General features: G+C 42.9%; 2 protein-coding genes across 2 annotated transcripts; one reads left to right on the forward strand and one right to left on the reverse strand.

Annotated features, from left to right (window-relative positions):
• The first annotated feature begins 1,642 nt into the window (after nt 1–1,642).
• bhlha15 (basic helix-loop-helix family, member a15) lies at nt 1,643–5,648 on the forward strand. Its single transcript, XM_084342900.1, has 2 exons — nt 1,643–1,782; nt 2,671–5,648. Exon 2 carries the CDS (start codon nt 2,722–2,724, stop codon nt 3,277–3,279), a length of 558 nt encoding a protein of 185 aa, XP_084199026.1. The 5' UTR covers nt 1,643–1,782; nt 2,671–2,721; the 3' UTR covers nt 3,280–5,648.
• Nucleotides 4,100–19,786, reverse strand: tecpr1a (tectonin beta-propeller repeat containing 1a). Its single transcript, XM_084342899.1, has 24 exons — nt 19,652–19,786; nt 17,550–17,789; nt 16,726–16,908; nt 16,523–16,645; nt 16,258–16,377; nt 15,695–15,869; nt 15,514–15,614; nt 13,464–13,565; nt 13,172–13,320; nt 12,319–12,926; nt 11,930–12,075; nt 11,624–11,779; nt 11,206–11,355; nt 10,627–10,784; nt 9,887–10,117; nt 9,500–9,596; nt 9,222–9,301; nt 9,038–9,094; nt 7,724–7,898; nt 7,288–7,423; nt 6,853–6,945; nt 6,663–6,769; nt 6,253–6,372; nt 4,100–5,932 (listed from the first exon to the last, which is right to left on the reverse strand). The coding sequence occupies exons 2-24, from the start codon at nt 17,772–17,774 to the stop codon at nt 5,783–5,785; spliced, it is 3,642 nt and encodes a 1,213-aa protein (XP_084199025.1). The 5' UTR covers nt 17,775–17,789; nt 19,652–19,786; the 3' UTR covers nt 4,100–5,782.
• Nucleotides 19,787–20,003: the final 217 nt, after the last annotated feature.

The raw sequence follows: 20,003 nt of genomic DNA on the forward strand, positions 1-20,003 counted from the left end.
AATAAAATAGTATGGTTAAGTAAACGTGACAAATGACCAAACATTAACAACATTTAAAAATGTCACTTGGTAGTGGTGGTTTCAAATGGTAAGACATTTTTTTCACAATACGGCCTGATACCAGTTAACCATCCGCTGGTACATCAATAAAGACATTTATCCTTTCAAAACTTGGAAAATGTATTTAGCTTCCTACATTTTCTTTTGAAAAGGGACAAATCACATAAGTTAATCTTTATCATAATGTCTTTCAGTGGAGACTTTAACAATATGATGTAACACCATGGTGCTTATACGATAATGTTTCTAGTACAGCTACATTTTTTATATTTTTCTTTTTATGCTGATTATCTGCACAAAAATAACTACGTACGTTCACAAAACATATGATCAGTTTATAAATTATGATGCATTGTTACATGTTAAAGGTGCAGTATGTAAAAATTTGGCAGATTCATACTCAAAGCAAATAAGGGGGCATCATATCTTTAGAGTAGCTAAGAGAGAACTAACTAGAGTAGCTAACTGCTGCTATCTGTAACTGCCATTAGCTAGTGAGCTCAGTTAGCTGTGTAGCTAGCAGTCCGGACTGTGAGTTTAGAGAGCTGGGGTCAAGTGTTGGTGTCAAGCCCCCAGGAAGAGCGCCAGGCTTTGAAGCAAACTTTCTTTGTGGCCAAACCGTGTGATTACATCGTCACGTGATGCACTGGGGCCCAAAAAGACCTTTCCCTGGAAGCTTACATTGTGAAAGAAGCCTCTGTAAAAAAAATGCACTAAATACAAAATTTGTACGTGTCACAACCCCTGTAAAAAGTCTAGAAGAGCCACAAAAATGTAATCATTTTATCCCTATTCAAGCTGACAGGGGCTAAACCGTAAGTTAGCTGGCTCGATCTGCGGAAGTCTCGAGCACCCATGCTCTATCGGCCACGCAACACAAATTTTCATACCCAGGAAGTTGTACTTTTTTGGCTTCAAGTGCCACTCAGCAGCTTTCATAGGACTGGACGGGGCTCCACCACCAACACTGTATCCTGGTCTTATTAAGCGTCCATGGTTTAATCTGCTAGCACAGGAGCTTTAGACCTGGATGGGTTGGAGCTAGCTGGTTAGCATGCTAACTTCTCGACAAAACACAAAGATATCACATGACAACTGTTACTTATTCACTTTGTGTTGATCATTCTCGCAATTGTTTTTAACTTTAACTTTTTTTTAACTACAATTCTTACATATTGCACCTTTAAACAACCCAACATCATAGAGCCTAAAGCAGCTAACATTAGTTAACCCACTACACCACTACTACTGTACTTTAAAGCTACATTTTTAATGCAGGACTTTTACTATGGCTACTTTTACCAGCCTATCAAATAACAGGGTGGGAAAAAAAACATTTTCTATTTGATACAACCCATTTTTGCTCAAACCCCATGACTGTGCACTGATCATTAAGCCTACATCACACAGTAGTTGTAGTGTTGTGACACTGCAGCAGCAGCAGCAGCAGCCTGTTGGGACATCTGAGCAGCGCGCTGAGCTGGAGGGAGTGTTCGGGCTCTGTGATTGGCTGAGCAGCGCTACGTGTACATCTGTCAGCTACAGGTAGCCCACATGTGACAGTGATCTGAACGTGTGTGTATGTGACGCTGCTGCCTCTGCTGCTGCTGCTGCTGCCGGCTGCTCTTTACTTGACATGATGGTGCTGTGAATGAGCGGCTGCGTGATGACGACCTCTCTGTGAAAACACTGAGGAGGAGGAAAGTTAGCTGAACTTCCAAGGTAAGTCTCTTTTTATACCATGTCCTCCTGTTTCATCCACTCTCATGGTGGCAGTGTGTGTGTCAGTCACTGCACTACCGTTTTTTTCTTCTTCACTGTGTGCACTAATCTATGTAAAACAGCCCTATCAGAAACGTTTTAGCAGTTGTAGCACATTAGCATAGTTGATCATTTGGTTGAAAGTGTGTAAATCACATTATATCTTAACATACTGACTTTCATACATACAGTATTTTAAGCTAAACATCTTAATTAGAAGAGATCTTCAATGACTGATGGTTATGCCTGAACAAACTAAATAAACAAACTCTCTTTGTTTTCTTAACTGAATAAACTGAATAAACAAACTGACCTTAAAGGACAACACAGTTTCAAACTGTTTTACTTTGTTTATATGTGGCGGACCCTGCCACCTTTCTAGCTTCAAACAGTGTTCTGGGGACCTTATTTTCCTCTGAGAACAGCATGTTAATCAGTTATAGAAAAAAAATATATATCTGAGCTTGTTTTAATCCCTCATTAATGTTTTAAATAGTAAAATTCTTCTCCAAAACTGCACCTTTAAATGCACTCCTAAGAGCCGTGGAGGTGAGTTATCTGAGTGCTGCTTGGCTGCTCGCCGTGTTTTTGTGAGTGTAACCTTGAAATGAGCATTATCGCAGGACCGTGGGGATAAGAGAGGCGTAGATTAACACACCAACATCATGGCGTTTTCACACTGCAACAGGCTGATTAGATACAACAGGATGCGAGGCTGTTTGAATTGGAGAGAGGTTTATCCAGTAAACGGGGATTACAGGCTCACTGGGAGACCACTGTAAAAAAGTACATGTTAAAAAAAGGTCTGATTTTCCTTCCTCTCTCTAACGTTCCCATCTTGTCTTCCAGGCCTGTTGAAACTCTAAGAGCTCCACTGTTAGAGGTGAAGGAGGAAGCAGGATGAAATCCAAAGGGAAGGCTGTGAAAGCATCCAGGAGGACCTGGTCTGACCCCGAGCCAGAACTTGAACCAGACACAGAACCAGGCTCCAGTGAGCAGGAGGGCTCAGAGGCCTCGGTCCGGATCGGTGGCTCCTGGAGGGGGTCACTCAGAGGTGGGGATGGCAAGCGTCAAGCCGGTGGAGGCAGGCGACGCAGGCAACACGGCTCCAGCAACAAGGAACGCAGTGTCCGGCGGCTGGAGAGCAACGAGCGAGAGCGCCAGCGCATGCACAAGCTCAACAACGCCTTCCAAGCGCTGCGCGAGGCCATCCCCCACGTCAAGACGGACAAGAAGCTGTCCAAGATCGAGACTCTGACCCTGGCAAAGAATTACATCAAATCCTTAACCACCATCATCCTGGACATGTCAGGGGCCTGCCTGCCTGCTGGCGGGGACGCGTCAGAGGCCAGTGCCGCCAAGCTGCTCCAGTGCTACCAACAGACCCTGGAGGAGGACGGGGAGGATGATCTAGCCCAGTACCTCACCCATGTGCACAGCTTGAGCCAGCGCAGCTAACAGTGGCTGCAAGGTGGTTTGGAGACCAGGAGAGCCACCAGGAGGCTGCCTCCGAGGCGTGGGTAGGCTTTGAGGGCCAAATCTCAACTGGAACTGGGTGCTGTTCCAGATCATAGACCTCTGACAATAAACCCACAGCACCAAAGCAAGAGAACTTCATCCAAATATGGCATTTGAGGACCAAGCAGACACACAGACTGCAGACTGAAAACCAGATGTGTTGTATGAAGAGTGAAATTTGTTCTTGTGCTCAGAAAGGAAGGGCTAATCTTGCGCCATTCTGTCTCTTATTTTTTTTTGTCTTCAATGGTTTCGAGCCCGAGCAGGAACTTCTTCATCCTCTCTCGTGTTATCTTGCGATCTTCTTGTGTTTTTCTTGTCTGTTGAGAAACCTGCTTAGCGTAGCCTCTAGTCCTAACTGTCACATCCAGGAGAGAAAAAGCAGGCAAGCAGCAGAGGGCTTTAAATATTGAAATTATGAAGCTATGAAATGTGTTTGCTGAGATGAGAAGACAACTTGTTTTTTAACTCTGTGTAGCTGGAAGGCCCAGATGATGTTTAAAGTGTGTGTTGTTTGACTTTTTGTTTCTCGAGGCAGAACGTTGTAGTTAAGAGGAAGAAGAGGAGAGGCGCTATTCGAGGGGTTATTATCAATAAACACGTTTATTTATTGACAAGGACTGTTATTTTGACCATGCACAACATTTGAAAAAATGTACTCCACAATGCCACAGTATGGTGTTAGTTATTCACAGATAGTACACACAGATCTCTCATATTTAGACAACACATTATGACATGGCGTGACTTCAGCGTGTGGTTAATGAATATGTCTTAATGGAAAAGTGAATTTTTAATTAATTGTTCTTTGTCAAATATACAAACACAACTCCACCTTAATATATCACCACTTTACTCACTGTATAATACTAATGTCTTGTAGATTTATAACAAAAATATAGTTTTTTTTTTAAACCTGCTCAGTCACTCTATCATCAGTCAAAGGAAGTAGGCGGCGCACAAATGCAAACATTCTCCTGAGAAAGAGGAAGGTTCAGTTGTAGCATTTCAACCACAAGACTTTTACAAGGACTCGACTTTTCTCCTATTTACATTGCTAACCATTGCACGTACTTCAAGACAACGACATAATAAAGCAAACCATTTTTTCAGAGAAAAGAAACAATAAAACTTTTATAAAAACCACAGGTGAATGAAGCCAGTGCAAGTTTTGTTGCAGCTGCTACAGACGATGGCTCCAAAAAACACTCTAGCTGTGTTGAAGGGTAAAACCATCGATTTCATAAATTCCCTAAGAGACCAAAAAGTCAATATTTGCTTTTCACGAGATGTTCAGCGTCTCAGTTGGATAACTAAAACAGGCTTGAAAGTCTTGAAAGTTTGTTATGGAGTGCTTGTCACAGCCTATCACACAGGCTGCTTCCCACCCATCCAAGCTCAGCTTCATACACTTTTCAACACATTGATCTAAATTAAAAAATTACATTTCTGGCTCTAAACATGAAGAAATCATTAAGTCCTGTCAGAAACCTACATAATTAGAGACCAACAGATGTGGCATACATGTTTTTCTGAGGTCTGTGGTTGAACTTATACAGCAGCATCAGACAATAGAAGGGGCCATCCAAGCCTGGATTAAAGGTGCAATATGTAAGTATTTTGGTTAAAAAATGATCAACAAAATTGGAGGAAATAACGGTTTGGACATTATGAAGTCTATATAATGTTTTGCAGAGATATTTACTGGAGTTAGCATGTTAGCCACATGGCTACAACCCAAAGCTCCTGTACTAGCGGTGTAAACACTAACCCTGGTCCCCGAGCTTCTAGTGGTTACGCTGGTGATATGCTGCCCCCTATTGGTTTGAGCATGAATTCAACAGGTGGCAAATTCTTACATATTACACCTTTAAACATTGTCTCTATACACTTATCAATCTTGCTTCTGGTTTCCAGAGTAATCAGGCCATACTCTGTTGGAACATGCGTTTGAGTGTTGGCTAAGACGTTACGTAATTTTTTATTTTGATCACAATACCAGCCCAGGATTTGACATTTTATCAGTGAAGCAGTTGTGCACACATTTTTCCCTTCTTAAAAATAAAAATAAAATATATCTTAAAAAACATCCCTTCCGTCTTCACAGTATATATGAAAATCAATACACAGAAACCTCACACCCTGATGAGTGAATTAAAAAAAAGCATTAAGACCGTCAAGTTGAATGTTAGTGACCTAAAACAAACACAAGCAAAAAAATTTAAGAGAAATGCCAGTACAGACGAGATGACCGCTCATTAAATGAACATGAGACCAGAAGACTGAATATTGTCTTCAGAGAGGAGACAGATTCAGCTCAGTGTCAAAAAGTCACAACTTCATCTTTGAATTGACTTTGGAGCTGAATTATCTACAAAGGTTTACTACAAAGGGAACATGGTTTGGATGTCCGTGTACAGACTGTAAGCACCGATGTGTGTTTCTAGCTGTCCCCAGCACTGCTGTCGACCTCCATGTTCCTGACAGGGAGGGGGCTCCGAGGGGCCGGGGCAGACGTGTCTGTTAAAGAGGGAAGACGGACACGAGGCGGCTCCATGGAGTTCCCTCTCACTGTGATGTGGTCCCAGCCACCCTAAAAGACAGGAAGAGAGAGGAACAGAGAAATCAGGCAAGTCATCTATACTTTTCAACCTTGAGACCCTAAAAACAGGGAGGATTTCTAAACCAACACCCCCCCACCCCCCCCAAGTCTCATGGGAAAATCTGTATGGTTGGCAAGTACGAGGTCAACTTATTCACTATCTGGCTTTAAGCACAAAAATGACTGAAAAGCCTCCTGCAACATAATCCACTGTTAACACACTAAAAACAAGCCAATTAAATCTTATTTCAAGACTTTTTGCAGATACCTTGACAACACTGTCGTACAGATTAGTTTCTTTGGTGTCTTACCCCAATGCCGTAGTCCCAAGACATTCCTTTAGGCTCCACAGGTTGGACTCCAAGTCGATGACACACTGTTCCACAGCTCAGACTGTGGCTGCCCTGCACCTTGTCCGCTATGATCCACACCTACACCACAGCAAAACAACAGAAATCATCAACCAAACAACATGCAAGGATTGTTCATAAATTGTATTGTATTTCTATGTATTCTGAATCATTCATTAAAGCTGCACATTTTCTTACTTTGTCAGAAGCTCCAAATCACAAAAATGGACCAATTCATGTCAATTCTGAATATCAATACCCTCAATAATCCACATCTGTCATTTACTTTAATGTAGACAGTAACAAAAGCTAAGGGCTAAAGGCTAAAAGTGAAAAAGTTCCATACTGCAGTACTGACAACCGGTACTGACCTGGTCCAGAGGCCCTACGGAGACCTTGCGTACATTATTAGAGATGTGTTCCCAGGAGGAGCCCTGAGGGTAGCTGGGGGTCACACCCTGCCGGTACCACAGGTTACCTGAGCAGGAAATAGTCCCATTAGAAACATGATCAAAATTAGTCCACCAAGAAGCTGGTATATCAGGTATTAAATCACTTTACCATTTTCATCTACTGTGAGGACAGATGTCCTTCCAACAGACACCTGCTTCAGCTTCTGTTTGGATGGAGAGGGGATGTGGTACCAACAGTCTCCTGCAGAGGGAGACAACACATAATCTGTATTTGCAGCATCAGAGGCTGACATGTTTAGCTTCTTTAACTCTGTGGGAGTGGAGTAGGGGTTTCTGGCACAACCTCCCCTACTGCCAAGGTGCATGCAGGGAGAAGGGAGAAAGTCTGAAGAGGTCAAAAAGCTCCAGCAACTCTTGTAGTATAAAAAACAGCTTTATCATTAGAACGAAGTGTATGGCTTGTGGCCTTCATCAGGGTCATCCCCATCTCTGCTAATTTTCAAGTACATTTTAATGTTTTTAAAATTTGTCAGTGGCCTGAATGATGATCGAACTGAAGAACGACTCAGTTCCTCCCACTGACCTGCTGGGCTCTGTGGAGAGACAGATCCCCTGTAAAAGGCAGAACCATCCCGGGCGATGGCCCAAACCTGGCTGGCAGCCCCGATGGATATGGACTTAAAAGGCTGGTCAGTTCCCACATGGAGCCACGAGGATCCCTGAGAGACCAATAAGACAGGATTCGAACAATTACCTCCCAAGTACTTTTAAAATGTTTTTTGTTGCAGTTACACTGGACGTATCTTTGCATACTTATCAATAAGATTTCCTCCTGGACTCTTGTATCAAAAACGTGAATGGTAACGGTGAAAAGCCTCCACTAAGACTTAAAATAAGGAAAGGACTTCACACACTGCCTGAAGCACATGTGCACAGTTCTGAATGTTTATGGGCGGCTCACTAAGTGGTGTTCAACCTGTTCATGGGGTATCTGCACTTGAACACTAAATGTGACTCACAGCAGGCGTCAGTGCGGTGACTCCCAGTCGGCAGAGGACATCTCCCTTGTTGCTGATGGCCCACAGATGAACCTCATCCACGTTGCTCTGAGCTGCACACGGCAGGATGGTCACATCACTCAGTGGTATCGGCGGAATTTCCTGCCAGGGTCCTGTGGTTGTCAGTTTACACTTCCTGTGCAGGAAAACAAACACAAAGAAGCAGAAGCAAAAGAATGAAGGCGCAGAGAGTTGAATCCATGATCAGTATTCATACGATTGCTTTACCGTTGATCATGTGATTGCAGGTACATGAGGCAGGTGTGTTGGGACCCCTCCCAGCTTGCACTTGGGCAAAAGGTTCATGGACTCGCTATATGTGTATACATGCATTGTTACTGCTGTTATTTTGTTCTACACCATGCTCCACAACGTTTCCAAACACTGATCACTGTTGGGATTATCAGTGAATATGGTCAGACTACCAGTGATATTGGCGTTTGATTTGTGTGGGTTTTAAACGGGCAACTTACAAGAGACCACTTTGTGATGATCATAAGAATTAGCGCTGCACAATATAGTCTAGTTATCATAGTATAGTTATCAATAATTTTGATAAGAGTCACAATTACTTGGAATGATCATTTTTGCATCACAATTATCATTTTCACTGAAAAAACTGTTAAAATCACGATGATATGACACTCGTTGGGAGTCTGTACCAAACAAACATGTTTTCTTACATCTGGATTTGAAGGCCAGGACATCCCTGCAGCAGTACAGTACTTTGTTATGATGTTCTTTTGTCACACATTTTACCAAAAATTACAGTTCCTTTTCATTTGGATGCACTGACCCATAATCATTTTTAATGATATTTCGATTAAATGTACAGCTCTAATAAGAATAGTAATAAAATTAAGTCTTAAAATCTTTTTAAAAAGCAGCATTTTATGAGTGTTATTAGTGTTTGATAGAAGAAATTCAAGTTTATTGTCAAATCAAAAGCCATATGTTCCCGCTTCATCCGTTTTGATACACATGTTCCAGGACTACGGTCACCTGTACGGGAATAGAAAACACTACCTGTACATTATGATACAATCTTATACAACACTAATATTATCCACAGTTTGTAAAGCTAAAAAGAAATATCACTGATTGTTATTGTGCTCCTTGTTCAACACTCTGCTCTGTCTCCTCTGCTAAGTCTGTTTTGGCTTTCTACACAAACACACAAACCAAAACTGCAAATGTCAAGTGCACTCTGGGACCACTGTGAACCTCCTGAACAAATACATTGGAGGGACTAAATAAGCCTGCTTTTTATAGTACCTGGCCCATCGCCTGCGACGCACAAAGTCCGTCTTCCCTTTTCTGCCATGATATGACCTGCATAGAGACAAAGAGAAGAGGAAGGAAGAACGATAAAAAAAACCCAATAAATGGAGGCCATAAATATGACGGCAGAGTGGTTTGAACCAAGTGACACCGGTGACAACTGATGAATAAAACCTACACTGGAAAATCAGCTGCATATTGCCAGCCCTCCTTGTCTGTCCCACAGGAGACGCTGTAGTCGATAGTCCAGTCAGACACCTGAAAACCGCAGATATGGAAGTGAAACACTGTTAACACATCTGTCTTTTTGTCTATACACCTTGTCAGTGATAATTCAAGACCAAATATTTATAGTTTCCTCAGTAATGGCCAGAATGAAAGGAGGGTGGTTAATTTGTGCACCACATGACTGGTTTCACATCACCACAGGGCATTTCCCTATGCAGCTGTACTTACCCACGTCCACTGGGTAGAGGGAGGTTTCATATTTGTTTTTGTGCACTCGTGTAGTCCCGATGCATCACTCCACATGTAGCGGTCTGTAGGTAGCCCTCTGAAATCAACCAAATGCACTTTAAATTAGTCATTGACACAAATAAACAACTGTACTTCAGCTGCAGTAGTAATGTTTGCCTTATATTTGTCTATCACAGTGGTAAAGATTAAAATGATTAGAGAGACACAATTGCAGTGACAAGTGGCATTTTTACAGTATTTGTCACATTTTGTTTTCATGAGATGTCAGTGAAAAGCAGCACAAAGACACATTTTAAGTCTGCAATTTTATCACAGTTGTTAAATTTGAAATTTCTATTTAGAGGAGAACTGGAGCGAGAACTTTACCTGTTGGTGAAGCCTTCAAGAGGGTTCCACCTCTGGTTCTCGTAGATGTAGACACTTTTGACATCCGTCTGTGTGTAAATGTTATCTGTGCTGCTGGCCAGTCCCTGGAAGAAACCTCCTCCGTAACCCCCAGTGTAGACCCAGGCAGTGTGGTCATAGCCAATCCCCCACACTATGCCAACACTGTTAGACTCCACCATCCGTAGGTGACCTCCAACCTGCCACCAGAACCTGGAAAAAGATTTCAATTTTGTATTATACATATTTGTTTTTTTCCCTTTCCCTTTAGTGTGTTATGTAGCTTTTTGTAAAGGAAAGACTTATTACAAATTAAAGGGGAATTTATGGAAATGATGCCATACAGTGAGATGCATTGAAAATCATTGTGTATTTTAATCGTTGACAGCTGAATTGTAATCGAATCGTGAGGCCAGTGAAGATTCACGCCTCTACCGCCCACCTCACTGTCTGCCGGTGCTCTATGAAGATTTGAAAGGCACAAAGAACACAGCTTTCACTGGATATTTTTAACGACAGACCACAGAGTTTTACCATTTATAAGTGTGAAACCACCAGATATATTTATTGAGGCGAGGGCCAACACAAAGCAAAGAGCTAAGCACAGGAACTGCTCTGCTGTTGTCTGCAAGAATTAACACAAGAGTCTTTATCTACTTCCAATGATTTACATCCTGAGACATCACAACTTTAGCTTGACATGAGTGAAATGTTTTTCTTACATCTGGTCACAGGGTGTGGGGTAAGGCATGGCCTCCAGATCAGGGGAGGGCTCACTAACAAAGATGTCCCCTTTACAGGTGATTGACCAGATGGCCTGTTTGGAGGGAGGACCCTGGATCCCCCTGGAGTGGCAGCACGAAACGCTCAACAACGCCAGCTAGAGACAGGGATGGAGATGGAGGTCGACAAATTGTGTCGGGAAGGGAGGGAGAGACAAACCAGAAGTGATTCGAAAAGACAGAAAGAAAGCAATAAAAAGGAAATGACAGAAATCTGTGTGTGCATCATGTAGGAATCTACAGTAGAACACCTCGAAGACTGATGTAGTGTTTCTTCAGTTTATGAAGAGGCACTGACTTATCATATTTCATGCCTCACTACTGTCTGGTGAAGGTCCTTGACTGAAACAATGTATAATTTTTGGCGCAAGTTGAGACTGTAACAATTCATTTAGTATAATACACATCTTTGCACATGACAGGAAGAGCTGGGCTTCAGTTTTCATGTCAGATGAGACAAATGCACGATGGTAATAATACGATTTTTTTTTTTAAATGCTGTGACGTATCCATACATACCCAGTCATGCATCTCTAGCTCTGTGGCTGCTGCCAATCTGATTGGAAACCTCTGTTTGGTCCGCTCAGGAGTGTAGATGGCAAAAGTGTGTTTGGATTCATTTAGCACAGGAACCAGGATGGTGAGCTCGTTGACGAAGGCATGCAGGTACTGGAGAGAGTGACATCAGAGAGGGAGGGAGAGATAAAAGTAGGTAGAAAGTAAAAGAGAAAGTAAATAGAGGAAGAAAGAAAGAGAAGAGATGAGAAAAGCAGTAGTGAGTGCAAGAGAGGAACAGCAGAACTGAATCATTTGAATGACTCAATCCATCATCAGAGCTTTCTATTTCGTTAACAAGCATTATTTGACCTTGACGCTGAATTATTTGGCTCAAGAAGAAATATGAAAGTTCTCCCCAACGCACACACTTCTTACTCACCTTCTTCTCCTCATAAAAGTTGTAATAGATGAAAAGAATGCCGTCCTTGTTGCCGTCTGATCCTGAGAACTGCTCCAGGGCAAAATGAACATCTATCCACTTGTATGGCTTCCAGTCCCTCCACCACTGCATGGTTCCCTTCTTCACCCACACAGACTGCATTGAGGGAGTTTTCAGGCAGAGGAATGATTAATTAATGACAAATAGAATAAAATAGAGAGGTAAGGCCACACAAAGACAGAAAAAGAGATAAATCAAAAAGAACAAATACATAGTACAGTCACAGCTGTTTCTGTACTGCATTACCTGCTCTATGGCTTGTTCATAATGTTTGAAATTATCCATCTCTCTTTTGGTCCTCTCGCTGAGTTGCTCAAAGATTTGTTGCCGCCAGGCAGCCGTCTGAGCTGGGGTGACCGACAGACTCATCGGCTGGACTGACTGGACCAACGCTGGGAAGGACAAAAAGGAAAAATTGATAACTGGGAGAAGAAAAGCAAACAAATGAATGAATTAAAATGTAATCATGCTAGCCTCGACTTTGGAGCTGTCACATGAAGAGTCACTTTTATTGTTTGTTCTGGGACTCAGATGTTACTGACTAATTATGTTACACCACTTCATACATGGGTTGTAGTTGTAGCAGTCGTATACCTCCAGAACAGCCTAAATTCAATCTATCTCATTTAACTCACATGAAGTGTTCATCGAGTTGAACCAGTTGAGGTGGGAGTGACTGTCCACGGAGCAGCCTCCTCCACTGACCCACGCCCACAGAGGATGCTCATCTGTCCCATACGGGTCCTCCATGGCCAGAGTGTATGTGGCCACTGATGACAAGCTGCTGGTGTCAGCTGCCTCCAGTGCTGCTCCAGTCTGAGCCTGCTGGCCCTGCGCCTCCTCCAGATCCACGTTACTCCACTGGGGGTCAAGAGGACGTCCAGACTGGCTGGGGGATATAGCTACATCAGCACAAGTGACCATGACCTCTCCTTCACCGGGGAGGGTGTCCTCCTCCTCCGGAACAGCTGGACCGGCAGATCCGCCCTCCCTTAAGGTCTTGGCTGGTTCTCGGTCAGAGATGAGTTCAGAGATGAAGCTGTCGCTGGTGACTTTGGGGATGCGGGGTTTGGAGGTCTCCATAGTTTGGTCAGGGTGGTCTGTGGGGGCATCAACAACAGACTTGGGGGAGGTGGAGGTTACGAGGCAGCTGCCTCCATCTGTGGATACTTTCTCCGTGTCTGATTCCATGTCGCTCACCACTGACTGAGCACGTACCTCACCAGAGAAGAAGCATCCAGCACTGTGACATGGAGGAAGAGAAAGAGGAACTGAGTTACTTTATTATCATTATTATTATTATACTTTATTATTTACACACTTTACATCACATATACGTTGACATGACAGGAAGCTGGAATTTATTATAGCTGCTTCCTCCATCTTCAGGTGGTTATGGACGGCGCCACTAATGTCATCGGCCCACTCCCTAACATGTTGGCTATCACCATGTGTGTCTAAGTGTGTGTGTTCACTGAGGCCTCTCACCTCTGCAGGCTGTTTGCGCTGGCACTGGAGTGTGATCGGTCTCCATCTCGTGGGACGTTGATGGCCTTCCAGGTTTTCCCGCTCAGTTCGCTGGAGGTCACTCCTTGTCGGAAGTACACGGCCCGATCCTCACAGCCGATTGCAAACACCTACACACAACAGTAACAGCAGCAGGTTGACTTAAATATGCCCTCATCCCATGACTTGACACTAAAAGTCAACCAGCTGTGAGGATGGTACTTGATGCGTAACAGTTTGATACAGGTTGTGATGTCATGTGGCTGTATTTCACCTGGTCATTGAGTCCTACGTTGATTGTGATCATTTCTCCCACCATGCTGATCCAGCCCAAGCCACAAGGGTTGTGGGAGTCGACGCCACGTCTGAACCACACCTGGCAGAGCACGAGAGTGGGAGGAAAAGGGCTCTTTAGCATAACAGAAATATGATTAAACACTATTGTTAATATTAGTACAGCCTTAGTTTACCAGAGCAGTCAGTTCCTCTTTATCTGTTTTGTATTTTTAGCTGTAGCATATGTTTGTCTACTGCAGGGCTATAGTAACATATTTTAGGGAAATTCTACTTTGTCCATAACCTGTGTAATAGTTTTAGTAGTGAAGCCAGAGAAAATTCTTACATTAAAATTTTTTTATTTCTTAGGCTTTAAATGGGACATATTATGCTATTTGGGTTTTTTCCTTTCCTGTGTGTGTTGTAGAATGAAAGTAGGTTTTTTTGTGCATGTAAAACATCTTAAAGTTATCAGCCAAAATCGATGCCAAAGCAAGTTATTCTCTCTACAGAAAACACTGCTCAAGAGCCACCAGAAACACCACATTTGTAGTCCAGCCTTTACTTTCATAGCTTATTTATGTCACACAGCACCACCTCCAGCTAAGGTTCAGCTAAGTCTGACCCACCTCACTGTCTGCCCTTTTTATATGAAGATGTGTAAGGTACGAGCAAAGAAGACAGCTTCTGCTAGATATTTTTAATGACAGACGACGGTGTGTCAACATTTTTAAGTATGAGGCCGCAGGATATTTTTAACAAGACGAGTATAAAGTCAAGAGCTATTCACAGGAGCTGTTCGGTTGTTGGCTGCAAGAATCAGCATAAAAGTATTCATCCCTCCTGACTGAGGAAGTCAAGACCCAGAGGAATAACTTTATTTTTGAAAAGTCCTCATAATGACTGGAGAACTGTTAGAGTGTGTGTGTGTGTGTGTGTGTGTGTGTGTACCTGTGTGTGTGTGTGTGTGTGCGTTTTACTCCCAGACTGCTTCAGTAGGTTGCCTGTATTTTGTATATTGGGAGTGGATGCGTGTACCTTGTAGTTTGCTGTGTGGCTGCCTGTTTTTGTGCTTGGATGACTGTTTCTTGTGCACCTTAATGTGAAGCCATTTTAATGTTGTTGTACATTGTATAGTAACAATAAACTCTCTAAATCTTAACTATATAAACATTACAAGCTCAAGGACGTGTAAATTTCACCTTGGACTCATCAACAAGGGCCACTAATGGTACAAACTTAGGAATGGATCGATTCAGGCTGTCTGTGACCCATTTTTAAACTTGGAGGCAAAGAGTTTAGGTTTGTTGGTTTAGAACTGGTTGTTGTGGTGATACTCACATTTGTAGCTAACTGGAAGCTAAAAACACTTGTGAGCTGACTGACAGGAGCGGCCTTAAGCAGCGGACTGGGCTAAATCAAAGAGTAAACGGGGCTTTTCGTAAAGGGGGCCTTAACGAGACAGGCACTAAAACGAAGCGTTCAGGCAGAGGGTCAATGTGGTGCTGCAGAACTGAATAATGTTAAAAAAAAACAGTATAGCATTAAACCTATTCTAGTAGAACCACCTTAGCCCCAGAAGGCCAATTGAAAATATAATATGGGTATAAAGACTACTTGAATCATCCAAACAGGATTGCAGCAACTACAACAAAATAACGTCAAAGAGTTAAACAAGAAAATAGAAAAATGAAAACAGAAATAAATAACATTTTGTTGTGATTACAAACTGAACTAAAAACAAATCTCAGACCATAAAATAAATTAAAAATACTACAAGATGGTGCCTGGTGATATTCTGACATGACACAATCTGCCTCATGGGAACTGCATACTGTGGCTGAGTACACACAGTTATTTAAAGGTTTGTAAAATGTAGGAATTTGATATTTAATTTCTCATTTAAATGATATGTGACAAACAGTTGAGAGAGAGTGTGTTAATGGTAATGGTAAAGTATGTAATTAAGATAACCATTTTATTAAATGATAGCTGGGACAGGTTTCACTTTTGTGTCTTTTGTAATGTTCATTACAGAATTTTCTTACTTTGTGGTCCTTGGTCAAAGCCCAAACAGTGTTGATCCCCACGGCTACATGTACGGCTCCTACATCGGGACTTGGGGACTCCATCTCCACCCAGGAGGTACCTGACATGCAGACAATATTAACCTTAATAGAGACGATCACACACAAACCAAACCCTCCTCCCACTAGTGAGCCGTCATACCTTTGGGGCAGTCTCGGGTGATGCCCTGCCTGACAGCGAGCTGCCCCTCCCACAGCACAGCCCAGACCAGATCCCTGGGGCCACAACTGATCTGGAGCACCTCCCCAGGTATAGACTGCTCCTCCCACACGGAGCCCTCAGGATTGTGGTGATAGATTCCCTCTCTGAACCACACCTGGACGGAGAGAAGAGTGAAAGCAGGGCAGTAAGTGATCCGGGTCAAGCAATGACAATACAAATGTTTATCTGATGTGACAAGACGAAGTGTGGGATCTTGCCATGGGCAGCAACAAGGTCAAAAGTAACATACACATAAACTCTTCCTTTGTATTTGTGTGCAAGCGTGTATATGATTTTTAAAAAAAATATATTAGAAAAGCCAAATGAATTACAGTAGATACAGTTGATTAAAAAGTTGAAAAAAATGTGTTGCAGTATGTATGAAGAGGACAGTAAAATACTGTGTTCCCACTCTGTCACTGACTTAATTTGTGCATATCATAAGTGGATTAAGACTTAAAGTGCACTGCCATGGTAACCTTTGTGTGTGGGTGTGTGTGTACCTTGCCCAGTAGGGAGACAGCCCATAATGACAGCCGCCCTCTGGGCTCCTCACTGATATCCCAGCCTCCACAGCTAATGTCACTGAAGGGATCTGGTGTATCCATCTGCGGTGAGGGGATCTGTCAGCACACACAGGAAGTGAGACACAGGTGAACAAACTGGAAAGCTTTACACATGCCGCACGCACACGCACACACACACACACACACACACACACACACACACACACACACACACACACACACAGACAGACAATACACCCACCTTAGCCCAGGTGTCCATGTCTTTGTACCTCCTGTAGCGGAGCCATCGCCTGCGACGGACACAGGAGGTCATCTTTTTGTTTTTGGTGTAAGAGGAGGGGAAGTCAATGGCGTAGGTCCATCCCTGCAGACACACACACCGCAGCCATTACAGCTAGGTAGGGATTAAAAGAAGACTGAAACTGATCCTTACTAGACACTCACCTCTTTCTCTGTGGGCTCTCCCTCAAAGTTTTCATCCACGTACCAGTCGCCCTCCCACTCCCAGCTGCTGGAGGGGAGCTCGAAGCTGTCGAAAGGTTGGTGCTTCAGACCCGTGATATCACTCAATTGCCAGCGGTCGCTTGGCAATAAATGGTCCGAGAAACCACCCATTGGATTCCATCGCTGATAGAAAGACAGATGGATGGAGATGGCATGTTAGAGCACACACAAGGACAAAACAAACAAAGAAAAGGTAACCCTTGTAATCCAATATAAATGCCTCCCCTCCTAATTTCATTGTGTCTGAAAGATTTACTGCCAAAAGTGAACTTTAGGTGACCTTTACCGCAGAGAGGAAGTCACAAGAACAACCACAACAGTCGTAAACTCAATCACATAAACTGACACCGCTGTGCAAGAACAACCTGATGGTGCAAAAAGCTTCTCATCAGTCACAGGAAACTTGAATCTACTTTCAATGTGCTTGGAATGTGCTTGTAGAGGCACACAGCTGAAAGCGTGCTGAGGTTAGCAACAGAGGAAGTGCAACACCACTCTGCGTGGATGTTGCACACAGAGCGAGTCACAAAGTCACATAGGTCAAGTCCAGGGGAACAAAAACATTTTCGATTTTACTTCAGTTCGTGCAAGAAATGAAGACACAGAGACATAAGGGTGTTTTTAACTTCCATACTGAGAAGAAACACCCAAGCTTCCCTTCTGTGTGGTTTTAACCTTGACTTGAAAAATCATCTTCTTTCAAAAACATTTTTTTTCCATGAAGCAAACTAAACAATGACCCCTGATTGGTGGAAGACACCCACTTGATTCTCGTAGGTAGCCTCTTGGTAGCGGATGGGCAGGTCAGAAGCATATAGGTTCAGGTAGACGTTGTTGTCGCAGGCGATGCCCCAGCAGCACTGCTGAGCTGCCGTCACCCGCTTGAACTCCATCTGGGCATCATGGCACTGCTCCCAATGCTGCCCCGCCGTCGACAGGCTAAAGACCCGCCCGTACACATCCACCACCCACAGCCTGGAGGCAGGCATGGTTGCAGCAGACACCTGGGCATCAGGAGGAGGAGAATGAAGACAATGTAGCTTCAAAGTTACATAATGTTTGACAATATCAGGTGTGTAATCTGTATCTGTATGTTCCAGTGTGTCTTAGGTGAAATTATTTACGAATACGATTAGGGCTATTTTCAACGTAATCAGTCAATTCTTTTCTCAATTAAATGATAAGTTGTTGTAGTCAAAAGCATGTCAGAAAATGGTAAAAAATATGGTAAATGGTGTTCCCCAAAGTCTGCGATGATGTCCAAGAATGTCTTGTTTTGTCCACAAGACAAAGATCTTTGGTTTACTGTCACATTTAAGAAGCTGGAATCAGAACATTTGACTTTTTTTCTAACAAAATTACTCAAATCAATTATTCAATTAGCTAAATAATTGGAGATTTTAGCCAATAGTTGACAAATTATTGATTGATAATTGCTGCGACACCATCATTTACAGCTGCATCACTGCAGTGTGACAGGTGAATCATTTTATACACATTTCAAATTGTCAAATCTTTGAACTTGAATCTTAAAATTAGGTTCAGAGGGTTTACAAATGCTTGTCAGCACAAATGGTGTTTGCAACAATGGAGCCAATAGTGGGTCAGCAGGGTTGGAAAGGTTAAGGAGGACAGAGACTGACGCAGAGCACAAAATAGATTTACTAGGCCAGAAAAATAGAAGAATCAGAGAGAGAATCGAGCGAAAGATTTGATTCTGTGATTAAATAACACGCATAGAAATTTGCAGCATGTTACACAAATAATGACAGTGCTAAGATGAGAAAGTACACATCAAAACTAATTACTTCCTCTTCAGGGTACAGCCGACAGTCTGACTTGAGATAGCAGGAAATGCACAGATGACACTGAGGACTAGAGCCCGACTGATACTTGATTTCTGGGACTGATGCCGATACCGATATTAGGGACTAGAAAGTCCAATATCAATATATCTGCTGATAATGCAGACTTTTTTGCAACGATCCCTCGGATGTGGTCATCAAACACTTGTGTATTTATGTAACGAGGGTTGGATATTTTACAGTTTGACAATAAACCTCATTATCTAAAACGACGTCAGTGCACTAAAAGAGAAAATTCACTGGGAATTTGATATTTCTTATTAGATTATCTACAGCACAATGTGGGTACTGTTTTTGAAAGGTTGCTCATGTAACTTCTAATTCAATATTAAAGAATCCCACTGTGCTCATGAATCAGGGTCATGTGTCAGGGTGGCTCTGATCCACGCTCACTCTGTTGTTCGTTTGTTTACACCGAATTTGCCTTGTCTCAGTCACTGACCCAGTCACAACATTTAAGAACATTTAAGACATTTAATACAGTGCACAATGAAGCTGCTGCTGAAGGCTTACAGTACAGTGGTCTCCATTTCACAACACTGCGTAACCAGCAGGGATGCTGCTGCTAAAAGGCGTATCCTCTGTCACCAACAGTCAGCTCGTATCTATAATAACAACAATAATAATAATAACAATAATAATAATAATAATAATAATAACAATAAATATACAGTACACCTTGGGGTATCTATATAACGATTCGTCGAGTAAAATACACAGTAATTTGTGTGTTTATGACGTTTGTTACTGTATAACAAGGTAGGTTTGTATCAGTTAAACCAAGGTATCAGCACTGTACTAACGTCGCGAGCTTCAGCGGCTAATTAAGAGCTAATACACAGCAGGTGTGACTGAGGACAGTGTAATGTCAGCTAAACGCTGCGAACGAGCGGACACTGTACAGTAAACCTAGCTTTAGGCTTAAACGACAACACTTAGCTCGGTTTACAGGCTTAGCTCTCTGGAAATAGCAAAAAGAAGCGGAGCTCAGACACACAAACCTCGAGCTTCCTCTCATAAAACCGGGACGCGGCGCAGGTGGGATGTCGCCGCTGTTCATTCAGCAGCTGGAGACGAGCGAACAGCTGAGCTGGATCATAATGTGTTCACATCAGAACACAGCTGAACGTCTGCTGTCGCCGCGTGAAACAGGAAGTGCTGCGCGCTTCTTCGCTCCTATTGGCTGTTTTCAGCGGCGGGCTGGTGTTCGTGGCTGTGAGCAGCAGGGGGCGCTGCTGGCTCATCGTTCAGAGCCGAGACTTCTCAGACTGAGCAGAGGGAGGCAAGTAGACCCACACACACACACACGCATGAAGAAGAATATTCTGCTCTTCTACATTTCAGAGGGAAATA

The sequence above is a fragment of the Pagrus pagrus genome (genome assembly GCF_965226575.1).
Source record: "Pagrus pagrus genome assembly, chromosome: 21".
Classification (NCBI taxonomy): domain Eukaryota; kingdom Metazoa; phylum Chordata; class Actinopteri; order Spariformes; family Sparidae; genus Pagrus; species Pagrus pagrus.